The 12,502-nt window shown below is 56.5% G+C and overlaps 2 protein-coding genes across 3 annotated transcripts; one reads left to right on the top strand and one right to left on the bottom strand.

Annotated features, from left to right (window-relative positions):
* Positions 1-1,264: 1,264 nt before the first annotated feature.
* On the top strand, positions 1,265-5,469 carry Polr2j (RNA polymerase II subunit J). The gene is made up of 4 exons (XM_003470141.5): positions 1,265-1,472; positions 2,873-2,962; positions 4,464-4,638; positions 4,993-5,469. Exons 1-4 carry the CDS (start codon positions 1,420-1,422, stop codon positions 5,026-5,028), a joined length of 354 nt encoding a protein of 117 aa, XP_003470189.1. The 5' UTR covers positions 1,265-1,419; the 3' UTR covers positions 5,029-5,469.
* Lrwd1 (leucine rich repeats and WD repeat domain containing 1) lies at positions 5,417-12,494 on the bottom strand. Of its 2 annotated transcripts, none has more exons than XM_013152721.3 (15): positions 12,257-12,494; positions 11,558-11,792; positions 11,359-11,475; positions 10,960-11,100; positions 10,597-10,701; positions 9,784-9,846; positions 9,554-9,668; positions 8,585-8,694; positions 8,119-8,326; positions 7,615-7,687; positions 7,381-7,521; positions 6,212-6,303; positions 5,953-6,108; positions 5,764-5,876; positions 5,417-5,680 (listed from the first exon to the last, which is right to left on the bottom strand). In XM_013152721.3, the coding sequence occupies exons 1-15, from the start codon at positions 12,334-12,336 to the stop codon at positions 5,540-5,542; spliced, it is 1,890 nt and encodes a 629-aa protein (XP_013008175.1). In that variant the 5' UTR covers positions 12,337-12,494; the 3' UTR covers positions 5,417-5,539. The 2 variants fall into 2 exon arrangements, with proteins under 2 accessions (XP_013008175.1, XP_013008174.1); XM_013152720.3 differs by having other exon boundaries at positions 9,745-9,846; positions 12,257-12,493.
* Between the last annotated feature and the right edge of the window lie 8 nt (positions 12,495-12,502).

The following is a 12,502-nucleotide window of genomic DNA, read 5'->3' as shown; positions in this document are numbered from 1 at the left end:
AGTGCAGAAAGAAATGCAGGTGAACTCTGTAAGAACAGGTAGGAGGGAGGATCTGGTCCTGTGCAGGCCCTGAATATGCCCATTTCTGCCCCAGGCAGGTCTGTCCAGCAGTGTCTCTGGTGTGACACTGACAGCACAGGCTGCACACACACCCTTTGGCTTATTTCCAAGGTGACACAATTTTTCTAAATGTTCTATGCCCCTGTGCCTGTCTCTCCAAGCCCTGGCCTCCTGGAAACCAGATCTCACTGATCTGGGAATTAAAAGGCAGGTGTTATCAGAACTCTCCAAGACAGATCAAACTTCCACAGTGCCAGGGACGGAGAGGCCCCTGGTGGAGTAAATTATACCCTTACCCACTGAGGGGTGGTCAGGGTTGTCACCTCACATTTCTTCCAAGACGACCCGCAAGGGTGGGGTGACATTTTGGTGTCCTCACCTTCGTTGCTTTCTATTTCTCTTCTCACACAGAGCCCCTCTGTCACTTGGCTGGAGGGTCAGGGTCCTGGGTCCTGTGTGAGGTTTCTGAGGGCCACTTCCTTGACCGGATTTCCGTGGGGCTACCCAGCGTGGAGCAACAGTCACCAAGATGTTGGAGCTCTGTAGCTCATCTGAGACCTTTATACTAAACCGGAGCCTATAAAATGACAGTTGGACAGGGCGGGGAGTAGATTTAGTCTCCAAGCACCTCTCTCACATCTATGTGCTTGTGTCCTCCCTTAGTCTTCACCCAGTTCTCTAGCTAGCGCGAGGCTGGTAACACCCAGCCAGAGGTTTTCAAGAAGATGGTGCAGGTATCCATACCCACATGCTCCTGGCCAGGAGAGTGCTTCAGCCGTCTGGACCTGCTGTGAGCCACAGCTGCCCACTTATTCCGTGGCTCCATTCTCTAATGAGTTGACACTCCGAGGCATATTTTCTTTTCTTTTCTTTTCTTTCTTTTTTTTTTTTTTTTTTTTTTTTTGTCTTTTTCATTTTTATTGGTACAGGGGAATCAACTCACGACCGCCTGCTTGCAAGGCAAATGCTTATGCTGCTGAGCTAAATCCCCAGCCCCTTAGAGGCATATTTTCAAAGAGAGATAAGGGTAAGGGAAGCCGAGAGGTACACAACTCTGAATTCCACTTAGCTTGATCTGCCGTCTCTGCAGAAGCAACGCAGCCCTTTACAGCACTTGGAGCAAGCACCAGAGGCACCCACGGGGCGGGGCGGGGTGGGGGGGGTGTGCTTCTGGGATGACGCATGCGCAGAGCCCGCGGAGCCCTCGGACCTCCGGCGCCTGCGTAAAGTCCTCCAGGCCAACAGGAGGCGATGAGGCGGTGCTTAAAACTGGCGGCGCTGGTTTAAGCCGGAGGAAGTCGCGTTTAGCGCTGTGACGTCGGCGGCCGCTTGGAGTGCGGACGGGGCTGTAGCTCCAGGATGAACGCCCCTCCTGCCTTCGAGTCGTTCTTGCTCTTCGAGGGCGAGAAGAAGTAAGTGGGACCGGCCACGGCGCCAGAGGCGCCCGAGGCTCTCGGGTCTTCTTGGCCGTCGGCGGTTTCTGGGGTTTTTCCTGTCCTGGGGACGAAGCCGTTTGTTTTAGCTACTGGGCATTCACTGCGCCCTACGTTCCCAGCTGTTTAATATTTTTGTTCCATTTTGCCACAGGGTGTCACTAAATAAGTTGCCCAGGCTGGGTTCGAACTTTCAGTCTTCCTGCCTCAGCCTTCCCGTGTGCTGGGATTACAGGCATGTGCAGCCGGTTGTGCTGGACATGTATCTGCCAGATGTACGGCAGCCTAGGAAGGCATTGGCCACTATACCCGTTTTCCAGATGAGGAAACTGAGGCTCAGGCAGGTTAACTTTCGCTAAGCTCCCAGAAAGTGGCAGAGCCTATTTTGGAATCCAGAATTTGGGTCCAAAGTTCGTTTCCTCTGGAACCCGGTAGCCTCCTCGCTTGTCTCCCAAGTACTCTGTCCTTGAAGCAGCAACCACTTAAGGCTCTGGAGCAGATGTCCATTTCATTGCCGGTGTAGAACTTGTACTCACTGTGTTGCCTGCAAGTTGAAGCCCAACCGTCAGACCTCTTGGGATTGGCTCTTGGGGGCCCTGTTTATGGGCTGACTCTTGTTTGGTTGAGATTTAGTTTCCTTATTTGGAAAACGGACTTATTACTGGTTGGTTTTGCTGTTGTCTGTTTTTTTCTGCCTCAGTCTGTGGTGTGTTGAGATTACAAGAATGTGCCACCATTGCCAGCTCTTTGTTTACTATATTTACTAATAGATTTTTCTCCTAGAGGAGGTAGTTTGAATCTAGGACAAAGCACATTGGAAACCTCTGAAATACTGGATTCTCAGTCTTAAGCTGTTCTGCCCCTTGCCAGGGCTGCTCCTGAGGAGTTGTTTGGCAATGCCTGGAAACATCTGTGGTTGTCAAATGTGGCAGCTTTGTTATTGGCATCCAGTGGGTAGGGACCAGAGCTGCTGTTAAAAGTCCTACATTGAACCGGGCACGGCTCAAATGGGAGGTTTAAAGCCACATTTGAGCAGTGCAATCCAGGACTCAGAGAGACTGAGGCAGGAAGCCTACCAGTTCAAGCCTTGTCTGGGCAGTTCTGCGACTTGGCAAAACTTAAAAAGGCTGGGAAAGTTTCGGGGTGGGGGATCCTATGTTGTGCAAGCAGGCTCCCTACAGGGAAGAAACATCTGGCTAAAATGACTGTGCTGCGGAGGTTGAGAGGTTCTGCTTTAGGCCTTGTTCGGCTCTGAGCCACACCGCAGCCCTCAGAGATAGACAGATGGAGCAAGGCTTCTGGCAGGAGGCAGCCTTTAGATCTGGGGGAACAGCAGGGCAGTGTGTCCTGAACCGTTTGTTGCCTCTGCCGCGTCCTAGGATCACCATTAACAAGGACACCAAGGTACCTAATGCCTGTTTGTTCACCATCAACAAGGAAGACCACACCCTAGGGAACATCATTAAATCGTAAGTTCCAAGCCTATGAGGTTCTCTTCTCTTTCTCTGTAAGAATTTTTTTTTTTTTTAGTCGGTACTGGGGATCGAACTCATGACCACCTGCTTGCAAGGCAGGTGCTTACGCCGCTGAGCTAAATCCCCAGTCCCTCTTCTCTTTCTCTGAATGAGAAGCAATGCTTCTTAATGCCCACTCCAGTATTCTGCAGTTCCAGAGCCTTTTTTCCAAGAATGCCGGTTCCCCGGTTCTCCTCACATAGGGCTCAGCGCTTCGTTGGCTCACATGGGTGACTAACACGAGTGAACGTGCAGCGAGTTGCAGGAAAGGCCTGCTTGAGTGTTAGTGTTCGTGGGCATCACGGGTGGTCAGACTTAGCTCCCCTGCGCTTCATTGTGACAGTGATCTCAGTGACAGCTGGCACTCTTGAGGTGCTTGTAGCAGTCACTGACCTCTGCAGAGCAAGGGAAGGCAGGCGCAGGCCATTCTGAGGGTGTCCAGTGCCCTGCCGCGGGTACTCCATGTGGGCTGCTGGGTGCTCGGTGAACTCCCTGCTTAGGTGGGGTCAGGGACAGGTGTGTGCTGCCGGCCCTGGGCCTTGCCATTTCCTTAGGGAGACTGGTGCAGAGCATGTGGAGGGAGAGGAGAGGCAGGCAGGCCTTACCGGGTGGCTGTATTGAAGGCCATGTTGGCAGCAGGGCCTAGGGTCCAGGCACGGGGATGCCCGTGTTTTGGATGTCTCCTGCCCTAAGCCAAGCCTGTGGGGTACCCAGCTTCTCCAGGGCCTGCTGTGAGCCCAGTGTGCCCTTCTGTGCAGACACCCGCTCTCTTTTCCTGGTGGGACTAGGATTGAATCCAGGGCCTTTGCACTGCACTGCATCCCCTACCGCCCCTTTGAGACCAGGTTTCACCAAGTTCCCCAAGTTGGGCGTGAATTTGTGGTCCTCCTGCCTCAGCCTCGCAGAGTACTGGGATTATAGGCCTATTCACTACTCCTGGCCAGAGGTCTCCCTTGTGTGCTTCCCCTGAGCCCCAAGCTGCCCTGGGCTCCCCACCATGGCCAGGGCACAGACTAGGGGACAGGCTTCAGCTTCTCCCCCTTCCTGCCGCTCCGTGGAGCAGGGCCTGCCCAGTATATGGACAGCACTGCCAGCGCAAGACCCTGGCACCCCATTTCCATCTCAGGGGCTGCTTGGAGCTACCGCCATTCAGGTTTGCTGTGCCGATGCCTTACAGCCTGGAGGATGGGCTGTGTTCTCTGCTGAACTCTGCTAGATGGGTGTGGGGATGAAGACGGATCTGCAGTGGCCTCAGGGTCGCCAGAAGCCATTTCCTAGCCACAGTCCTCATGCCTCATAGATGTAGGGTGTGTTGGGGAGGGGGTCCCCAAATGTTATGACTTGGGTGTCTTTTACTTGAGACGTTTAGGGAAGGTCCTGACCAATGAGCCAGGTGAGTCAGCAGCTGGGGGCAGAGCCCAAGGCTCCCCTCATGCCACCTGTCCCTGCCTCACAGGCAGCTGCTGAAGGACCCACAGGTGCTGTTTGCTGGCTACAAAGTCCCCCACCCCTTGGAACACAAGATCATCATACGAGTGCAGACCACCCCGGACTACAGTCCCCAGGAGGCCTTCACCAATGCCATCACCGACCTCATCAGCGAGCTCTCCCTGCTGGAGGAGAGGTTCCGGGTGAGGCATGGGGCCCAGTGTGGGCCAGGTGGGCAGGACGCTGGCCACAGGGTAGAGCTGATTAGAGTGGGAAGGAGCCGCAGCTTGGAGACTTCCACCTAGTGTCTGTGACTTGTGCCCCCCAGCAGGCACCCTGCCCTGGCTGACTCAGGCAGTGCAGGAGGCGCTGGAGGAAAGGTGCGGTCAGGGTCAGCCAAGGGTCCCTCCTGCTGCTGGCTCAGGTCAGGTCTTTCTTGGGGTGCTGGGTTATGCCACCCATTTCCTGGTGGGCCCTGGGCGGGGGATACTAGAGCTGTTTATAGGACCTTCGTCCTGACCATTCTGGCTAACTCTTGCCCTTCTTCCTGCCCCCAGGTGGCCATCAAAGACAAACAAGAAGGGATTGAGTAGGCAGCCGGAGGTTTCATGTGGCCTGGGAGCCCAGTCCCTGCCCCCCCACTACTTTGCTCCTGGCACCGTGCAGAGGATAACAGCCAGGCCCAGCTGCAACCTCTGGGGCTCCTGTGTTCACCCAGCCCTAACACTTAGGTGTCTGGCATAGCTTCATCCTTCTAAGCAAGCGTGGCCAGAAGTAGCGGTGACTTCACGGCACGTGTACTGTCGGGTTCCATGAGTCAGACACACCGATTCTGGAATCTGGGTGCTGCCAGCGAGGCGGTCTGGAGTAGAAGGGATCCAGTGCCTGTCCACGCTGTGTTCTGGAAGTAGCAGCCAGGCCCACCTGTCTACAGCTGGAGCTAGGATGGGCCCACAGGACAGCACACAGCTTTCCACAGGCTGCTTGGCCATAGCAGGAAGTTTAATAAAAATACTCGCTGATAAAAAACTCCATCATAAGCCGTACACTAAATAAGTTAAAGTGTCCCTGGTTGTGTGCCGCAGAGGCAGGCATCCTGCCCTGCTAGCATCGCCTCCAGATGGCCACAATGTTGGAGTCTGTCAGAGCCGTGAGGTATGTGAAGGCAGCGTTGGCCACCACCATGTTCACCATGGTCCTGATCACTGGCTGGCCGCCGGCCCCTGGCTGGGGCCACTTAAGGATCTGCGGGGGAGGGGAGAAAGGGCTGGGCTCCTGTCTCAGACACCAGCCCCAGCTGGGGGAAAGCGCCTGAGTGGGGACACTACCTGTGTGGGGGCCTGCGGGGCTGCTGGTGGTGGAGACAGCTGCTTCAGGAGATGCCCAACATCGTAGATCCACACGCTGCCCTCCTCATCCCCGCAGAGCACAATGCCTTGGTCTGCGGTGCACAGCAGAGAGCTTAGGGTGGGATAGTGGCGGAGCCTGGGAGGTACTAACCGGGCAGGCACACTCACCAGGGCAGGTGCTGAGGGAGAAGTAGGCCAGCTCCGTGTGTGACCACTGCAGCTGAGCCAGGACCACCACGGTCACCGAGGACTTGCTGCCCCGGTGCAGCCACGTCTGGCTCCAGCTCCACAGGCAGATGGTGCCCAGGCCGCTCCCCTTGGAGGCTGTGGGGGGAAGAGACTCACGCCTGTGCTGGGCCCTCACTGCTCTTCCTGTTGCAACCCTTGTGGGTCTCAAGCCAGGCTGTCCCAGGCGGGACACACTCACCCACGACATCCTCGTTCACAAATGCCAGCCCATCCACTCTCCGCGTTGATGTCTTGGAGCCCTCGGAGAAGACAAACTCCACCTCACACCCCCTGCAGGCGGCAGAAGGTGACACTGGCTGCTCTGTGCCCAACAAGGAGCTGCTCGGCTGCTTCCAGGTCTGCCTAGCACCTGCTGTGGACCCAGCAGGTGACAGGTGGAAGATGCCCCCAAAGCTGCATTCCTAGAGAAGGCCAGCCTCAACCTGAAGGGGAATCAGCAGCTGGCCACACGAGGACAGGCAGAGTGGGTGGCTGTTGTGCAGCTGTTATGCGTGGTCACACCTGGGCTTGCCCGGGGCCTCACAGAGGTACCTGGTGCTGGAAAGGCAGCCTGGCACCCAATAGGGATGGCCCGCACCAGAGTGGGTAAGAAGAGATGTCCTGAGACTTGGGGATGGGTGGGCATGGCATAGACGGGCCCAGGTGTAGCAAGGACAGCTGGTTGAGAGCAGTGAAGCCCATGGGTGCTACTAGCACCCAGCTGCTACTTGTGCTTAGGATAATGCAGAATCACACTGGCCAGCAAGCCCCAGCCCAGGCAACCATGCCCTCACGGTTCCCAGCTGTGCTCGCATCCCCTGGCCCTTGGCACATGCTGCTCCCATTGGAAAAGCAACCCCCGCCATGGCCTGGCTGACTGGTTCACAGGCTCCCTGGGAGCAGTCTGAAAATCTACATCCACCCTATGTCCCCTTAGCAGTGCCTTGGTCCCCCACCTTAAAGGGGGCTCCTTTTACTTTCCCCTCTGATGCCACCCTCTGGAGTTTTAGTTGTCCCTGTTTGATGGCCGGTCTCTCCCACCATCCTGTGTTTCATGAGGACAGAGACCCACATGCCAGGAGCACAGGGACAGGGTTGAACACTAGCCTAGGGGCCTCCAGAGGGCATTTCTACAGCCCCCTCCCTGCTTAGGCACCATCTCCTTGCCCTCCACTAATGCTGGGGTGCAAGGCATCATCCCTTCTTTACAGGTGGAGGAGGACATTACGCTAGGACACAGGACGGTCCCTGCTAACTAGCAGGAGTAGCACTGGGTTTAGTCAGCTGGTCATGGCATGTTCAAGGTGAGGAGTGGCCCAAACAACCTCTGAGGCTGCCTGCCCAGCTCCAGGCCCCCATTAGCCTCACCTCCTCTTTTGGGGCTGATCCAGCCGCACGTCCCAGCAGCAGCAGCCACCCTCACAGCCAGCCAGCAGGTGGGCATCAGGGCAGGAAGGGACAGGGCAGAGGCGCAGGGGAATGGAGGTGGAGTCCAGTGTGAAGAGTTGACTGCCAGGAAGTAAGGAGCTACCCTAAGTCCTGGAGCCCAGGCAACTTCCTGCTCAGCAGCTGGTCCAGCCCCAGGCCTGCCCACAGCCTCACCTGGCTCGGAACTCGTAGTCGTGGTTGGGCACACCGATGTCCCAGAGGATGATCCGCTTATCATAGGAGGCCGCTGCAGGGAAGGGGGGGAAGTAGCCCTGAAGAGGCCCTGATCCCCCCTGCAGGCTGCATCCCAGATAGAGAGGGCAAGGCTAGAAGATGGGGTGACTCAGGCCTGCAGTCCCCACCGTCCTGCTTGAGCTAATGTGCCCAGCATGGCAGCTGCCTTTTGCAGCTCATTCAGTACCCTTGTTGGCTAGGGGTGTCTCTTGCAGGTTGCTAATAGCAACAGAGTGGTCCTGGTTGCCAGGAAACTGCAAGGCCACAGTAGGCTGGTGATAAAGCTGGAATCCACAGGCCAGTCACTCCCTGTGAAGCCACACAGTGGGCTAGCCTGGGCCAGTGGCCATCTAAGCTCCCTACCACCCTAGGGAAGGGACACTGACCCCCATCAGGCAGCAGGCCTGGGGTTGTGGGGAAGCCCCAAGGCAGGGAGTGTCTTACTGAAGAGGTGGGTCTCATGGGTGGGACTGAAGCAGAGGGTGGCAATGGCCTTCTTGTGGGCTCGGATGACACCACAGCAGAAGCCAGCACGTACGTGCAGCAGGCGGACCTGTCCTCGCAGGCCTGCTGCAGCCAGCACACTCCAGCGCTTCTTGTGGCCAGCCTGTGTGACCACCATCAGGGCTGTCCAGGCCACTGAGAAGAACTCCTGGGGGGCAGCAGGAAGGGCGGTCACCAGAGCAGAGCGACAAGTGTAAATACACCTGTGTGACAAGGCCTTGGGAAGGGAGGGCCCAGCACAAGCCGACAGCCATGGAAGGCTAGGTGTGGCTCAGCAGAGAAGCACTGGCCTGTATGTGAGGACAGGACCTCAATTCCCAGCATGACAAAGGTCACGACAAACAGGTGGCTAAGCCTGGACCAACCCTGGGGCTCCCATCTGCAGGAACAGGGTCCTGGGACTCACCTCCCCAGGCGCCTTGTACTTGTGGAGGACGATACCTGTCTGGCAGTCAATCACACACACAGCTTCCCCACCACACGTGGCCACTGTCTGGGATGTGGCCCCCGAATCCCCTGTTTTGAGGGATCAGCAATGTGAAAACATTTGCCATGAGATCCCCCGTAGCTGCCTCCTCCTGGCTCACAGACACCTCTGTGGTGCTGGGCACTGGGCCTGGGCCCTTCACGCTGAGCTATAGCTTCAGCCCGTTTTATTTATGTGTAAGCCAGGGTCTCACTCAGCTGCTTAGGCCACCTCACACTCGGGATCAGAGTGCTGGGGTACAGGAAGTGCTGTAATCCCGGTTCTCTATGACACTTTTTAGGTCATCTCTCCTTGAAGCAGGACTGAAAAAGTCAAGTTTCCCCAAGTTCCCTCTCCCTGTAGCTGCTGTCTTTTTGTTCTAATACAGATACAACCGTAAATAAGTTTTATAACCTCCTGTTCTAACATCCTGTTTTGTCCAAGCTAGGCACCAAGATACGTTGCAAAACGACTTAACAAACTGCCTTTGTTCTACTTCTGTAAACTTACTCATCCACAAGTTTTAAGCCTTAGAACAACTTGTGTAGAACAGGAGCCCTTCCTTTGTTCAGGGTTTAGCCCTTTGGACATGAGTCTGCTGAGGCTGTACACCTAAAATAAAATCTTCCTGTTTCTCCTGTGAGCTCTCTGGTTTTTTTTTTTGTTTTGTTTTGTTTTGTTTTGTTTTGTTTTTACCAGGAATTGAATCCAGGACCTCAAGCTTGCCAGGCAGGTGCTGTACCACTGAGCTATATCTCCACTCTCTCTGGTCTTTTAAATTCTGCAACATGCTGATTCCCTTTCCATCCAAGCTGGCATCCCCTGAGAACTGGCTCCACTGAGAACAGTTATGTGGCTTGGTTTTCCCAGGACCTTGTCCTCCTACTGGTCACCTGACCCAGGACGCACCTTCCTCCCAGGCTGGCTCGAAGGCGCAGGCCCAGAGCTGGGTCTTCAGGTCCTGAGGGCTGTTGTTCCTGCTGTGGCACTGCAGGAAGTGCAGGGGCTCCATCCTCAGGCCAGGCTGTGGGTGCACAGAGGAGTCAGGCCTGTCCTAGCCCCTGGTCCAGGGCCTATTCCCTGCCACCTTACCAGTTTACCTGGCTGCCTTCCACCTGGGCTGGCAGGGAGGCACATACCCGCTTGATGGGAGAGAGGTTGAGGGGCGAGCTGTCGAGTCGCTTTATGGCTGCTAGCCTGGCCTGTGGAGGGAGCCTCGTGACCATGGGACCCCTGCCTGGGGCTTCCTTCTTCCTGATCCCAGTGCACCGTGCCCTCCCACAGGCAGACAGGAAGAGTTGGTTCAGGGTCAGGGAGGGAGTCTGCTCAGTGTTGAGGTTTGGATCTTTAATGTCTCCCAAGGCCTGTATGCTAAAGGCGTGGCTGCTGGCCTGTGGAAGGCAGGACCTAGAGGAAAAAGTTGGGTCACAGAGCCAGGCATGATGGCACACTCCTATCATCCCAGCACTCAGGAGGCTGAGGCTGAGACTGAGGCTGGAGGATCATTGCAAGTTCAAGACCAGCCTGGGCTACAAAGTGAACCCAAGGCCAGGCTGAACTGCATAGCAAGACCCTATCTCAAAAAGACAAAAAAAAAAAAGAACCTAGGTCACAGAATGTGTCCTTGAAGTAGTAGCCCCTGTCCCTTGATCTCCCTCTATTTTTTCTCTCACTCTCTCATCTTGGCCACTTCTGCCACAAGCAAATGCCAGGACATACTGTGCCACCACACATCCAAGTGACCAGAGACTGAAACTGTGAGCCAAAACAAATCTTTCCTTCTCAGAAGCTGGTTACCTCACGTATTTTGTTACATCAACAGAAAACTGACTAACACCTGGGCAAGGGCAACTAGCTCCTGGGCTCACCCTGAGGATTTCCTGCTTTCCAGCAGCTGCCATGGGTAAGCAGGGCTAAGACAGAACCCAAAGAGCCACACACAGCCAACTCACCCTGGGCCTGGAGGCAGTTATCACTCCTGGGGGCTTCTCTGGGAGGTCAGCGTCACTCACCCTTGTCCCACCGGAAGCCGCCAGTTCCTCAGAAATCATCTGCACCTGGGTGAGCCAGGCCTTCAGGAAGCTGGGCACAGTTCTGGGAGCCCCCAGTCCCTCCCCAGACACCTGGTCACAGGGAGTGTGTGCCTCTCAAGTTAGGAGAGGCCCTCTCCAGCCACAGCACTAGCTTCCCTTAACCATCACACTCTCCACTGCCCCCCAGCCTAGTGTGGCCAGAGACCTCCAGGGCAGCTCAGAACCACAGAAGCCAGCAAACAGCAGGGAGCGTGGCTCCAGCACAGTGGGGTGAGGACATACCCGCCACTGGGTGAACTCGCTGAGGGACTCAGGTCCATACCGCACATGCCTAACAGCAGACTTCACAAAATCTGCCTGGACTTTCTCAGGCTTCTCCTCTGGGTCCCTGGCGGCCACGAACTTCTCCCAGTGAGCAGTGACCTGGTGTGAGAGGGACCAGACAGATCGTGGCCACTCAGCATTCCTGGCCCATCAGCTCCTTAGTGCTCTCTCCACAGCCACAGGTATCTGAGCACTACCACCCAGCAGAAGCATCTCAGCAACACAGCCTCTGCTACAGCTGGGTGAAGGGAAGTATGACATGCATCTGAACCGTCCCAACCTCAGTGTCTCAGCTGTCCCTGCCATACCACCTGCACATTTAGAGGCTTGTTAGGGCCTAGAGCCCCCTGTTCTTACCCTGTTGGTCAGCTCCCGGTTCAGGCTCTCCACCTGGCAGCAAGTTGAGGAAGCATCCTTGCCATTGATCTTCCGAAGACTGGGCAGCAGAAAGGCGACTTTCAGATTGTCATTGACCTGGGAGATGAAGGGAGAGTGGAGCCTGAATCCCTCATCATAGGGTGCCGGGAAATGGGCCTGCTGAGGGAACCTCACTTACCGTCAGAAAGGGGTTGCCTTCCAGGCTCAGCTCCTCCAGCTTTGGGAACTGGCACAAGGTGGTGACGTCCTCTAGCTGGTTGTTGGCACAGTGGAGGATGCGCAGGTGGGACAGACCCAGGCTGGCTGGCAATGTCTCCAGCTGGTTGTTGGAGAGGTCAAGCTCCTGCAACTGGGTCAGGCGGCACAGCAGTTTCGGGTCCAGGTGCTCCGCGAGCAGCTCCATCCCTGACAAGCTGGGGTGGGGACGCAGCAGGAGGGTTCAGGGGGCTGCTGGGCCTTAGGTCGCCCTGCCAGTCCTCCCAGGCTACAGCGATGCGTTTCCACTTGCTACTTCTGCATGCACAGCCTCCTCTTGTAACTACTTAGGACTCCAATCGTTGGCGCCTTCCAGAAGACTCCTGCTGGTTCTCTGGGAGGCTCCTTTGTGCTGCCCAGGCCCTCCGAATACTCTGACCCCGGCAGGGGCAAGACCATGCGGGTCCCACCCTGGGCACTGTGGGGCGGCAAAGGTCCCACGCATCTCTTAATGAGATGTCTGGCGCCAGAGATTAGCGACTCCACGGAGCGAGGGGGGGGGGTAATGGGGACCATCGGGGTGGGTGGGGGTGAGCCTTTCTTCCCGCCCAGCGGAAGACCCGGGCCGGGCGGGGGTCTGCAGAGCCCCGCGGACACATCCCCGTCCCCGCCAGACCCTTACTCCAGGCATCTGATCTTCCCCAGACGGTCGGTCCTGGGTTGCCCGCGCTCCATAAGCAGCCGCGCCGTGAGGGGACTCATGGCGAAGAGGCGCGTCTCGTGCTGGCCCGCTGGCGTTCCAGCGGCCAGTAGAACCCGTAACACCTGCGGTCAGGCACCAACGATCCCAAATGAGGTGCTCAAAAGGCTGCACCGCTCCGTACAGCGGCTGCTGCGACCGGAAGGAAGCAGTGCGGAAATCGCAGGA

Source organism: Cavia porcellus, unplaced genomic scaffold (assembly GCF_034190915.1).
Source record: "Cavia porcellus strain 051 isolate PalLab524CR breed Dunkin Hartley unplaced genomic scaffold, mCavPor4.1 scaffold_23, whole genome shotgun sequence".
NCBI lineage: Eukaryota > Metazoa > Chordata > Mammalia > Rodentia > Caviidae > Cavia > Cavia porcellus.
The sequence above is the reverse complement of the archived record's forward strand: the minus strand, read 5'-3'. Positions and strand labels throughout refer to the sequence as shown.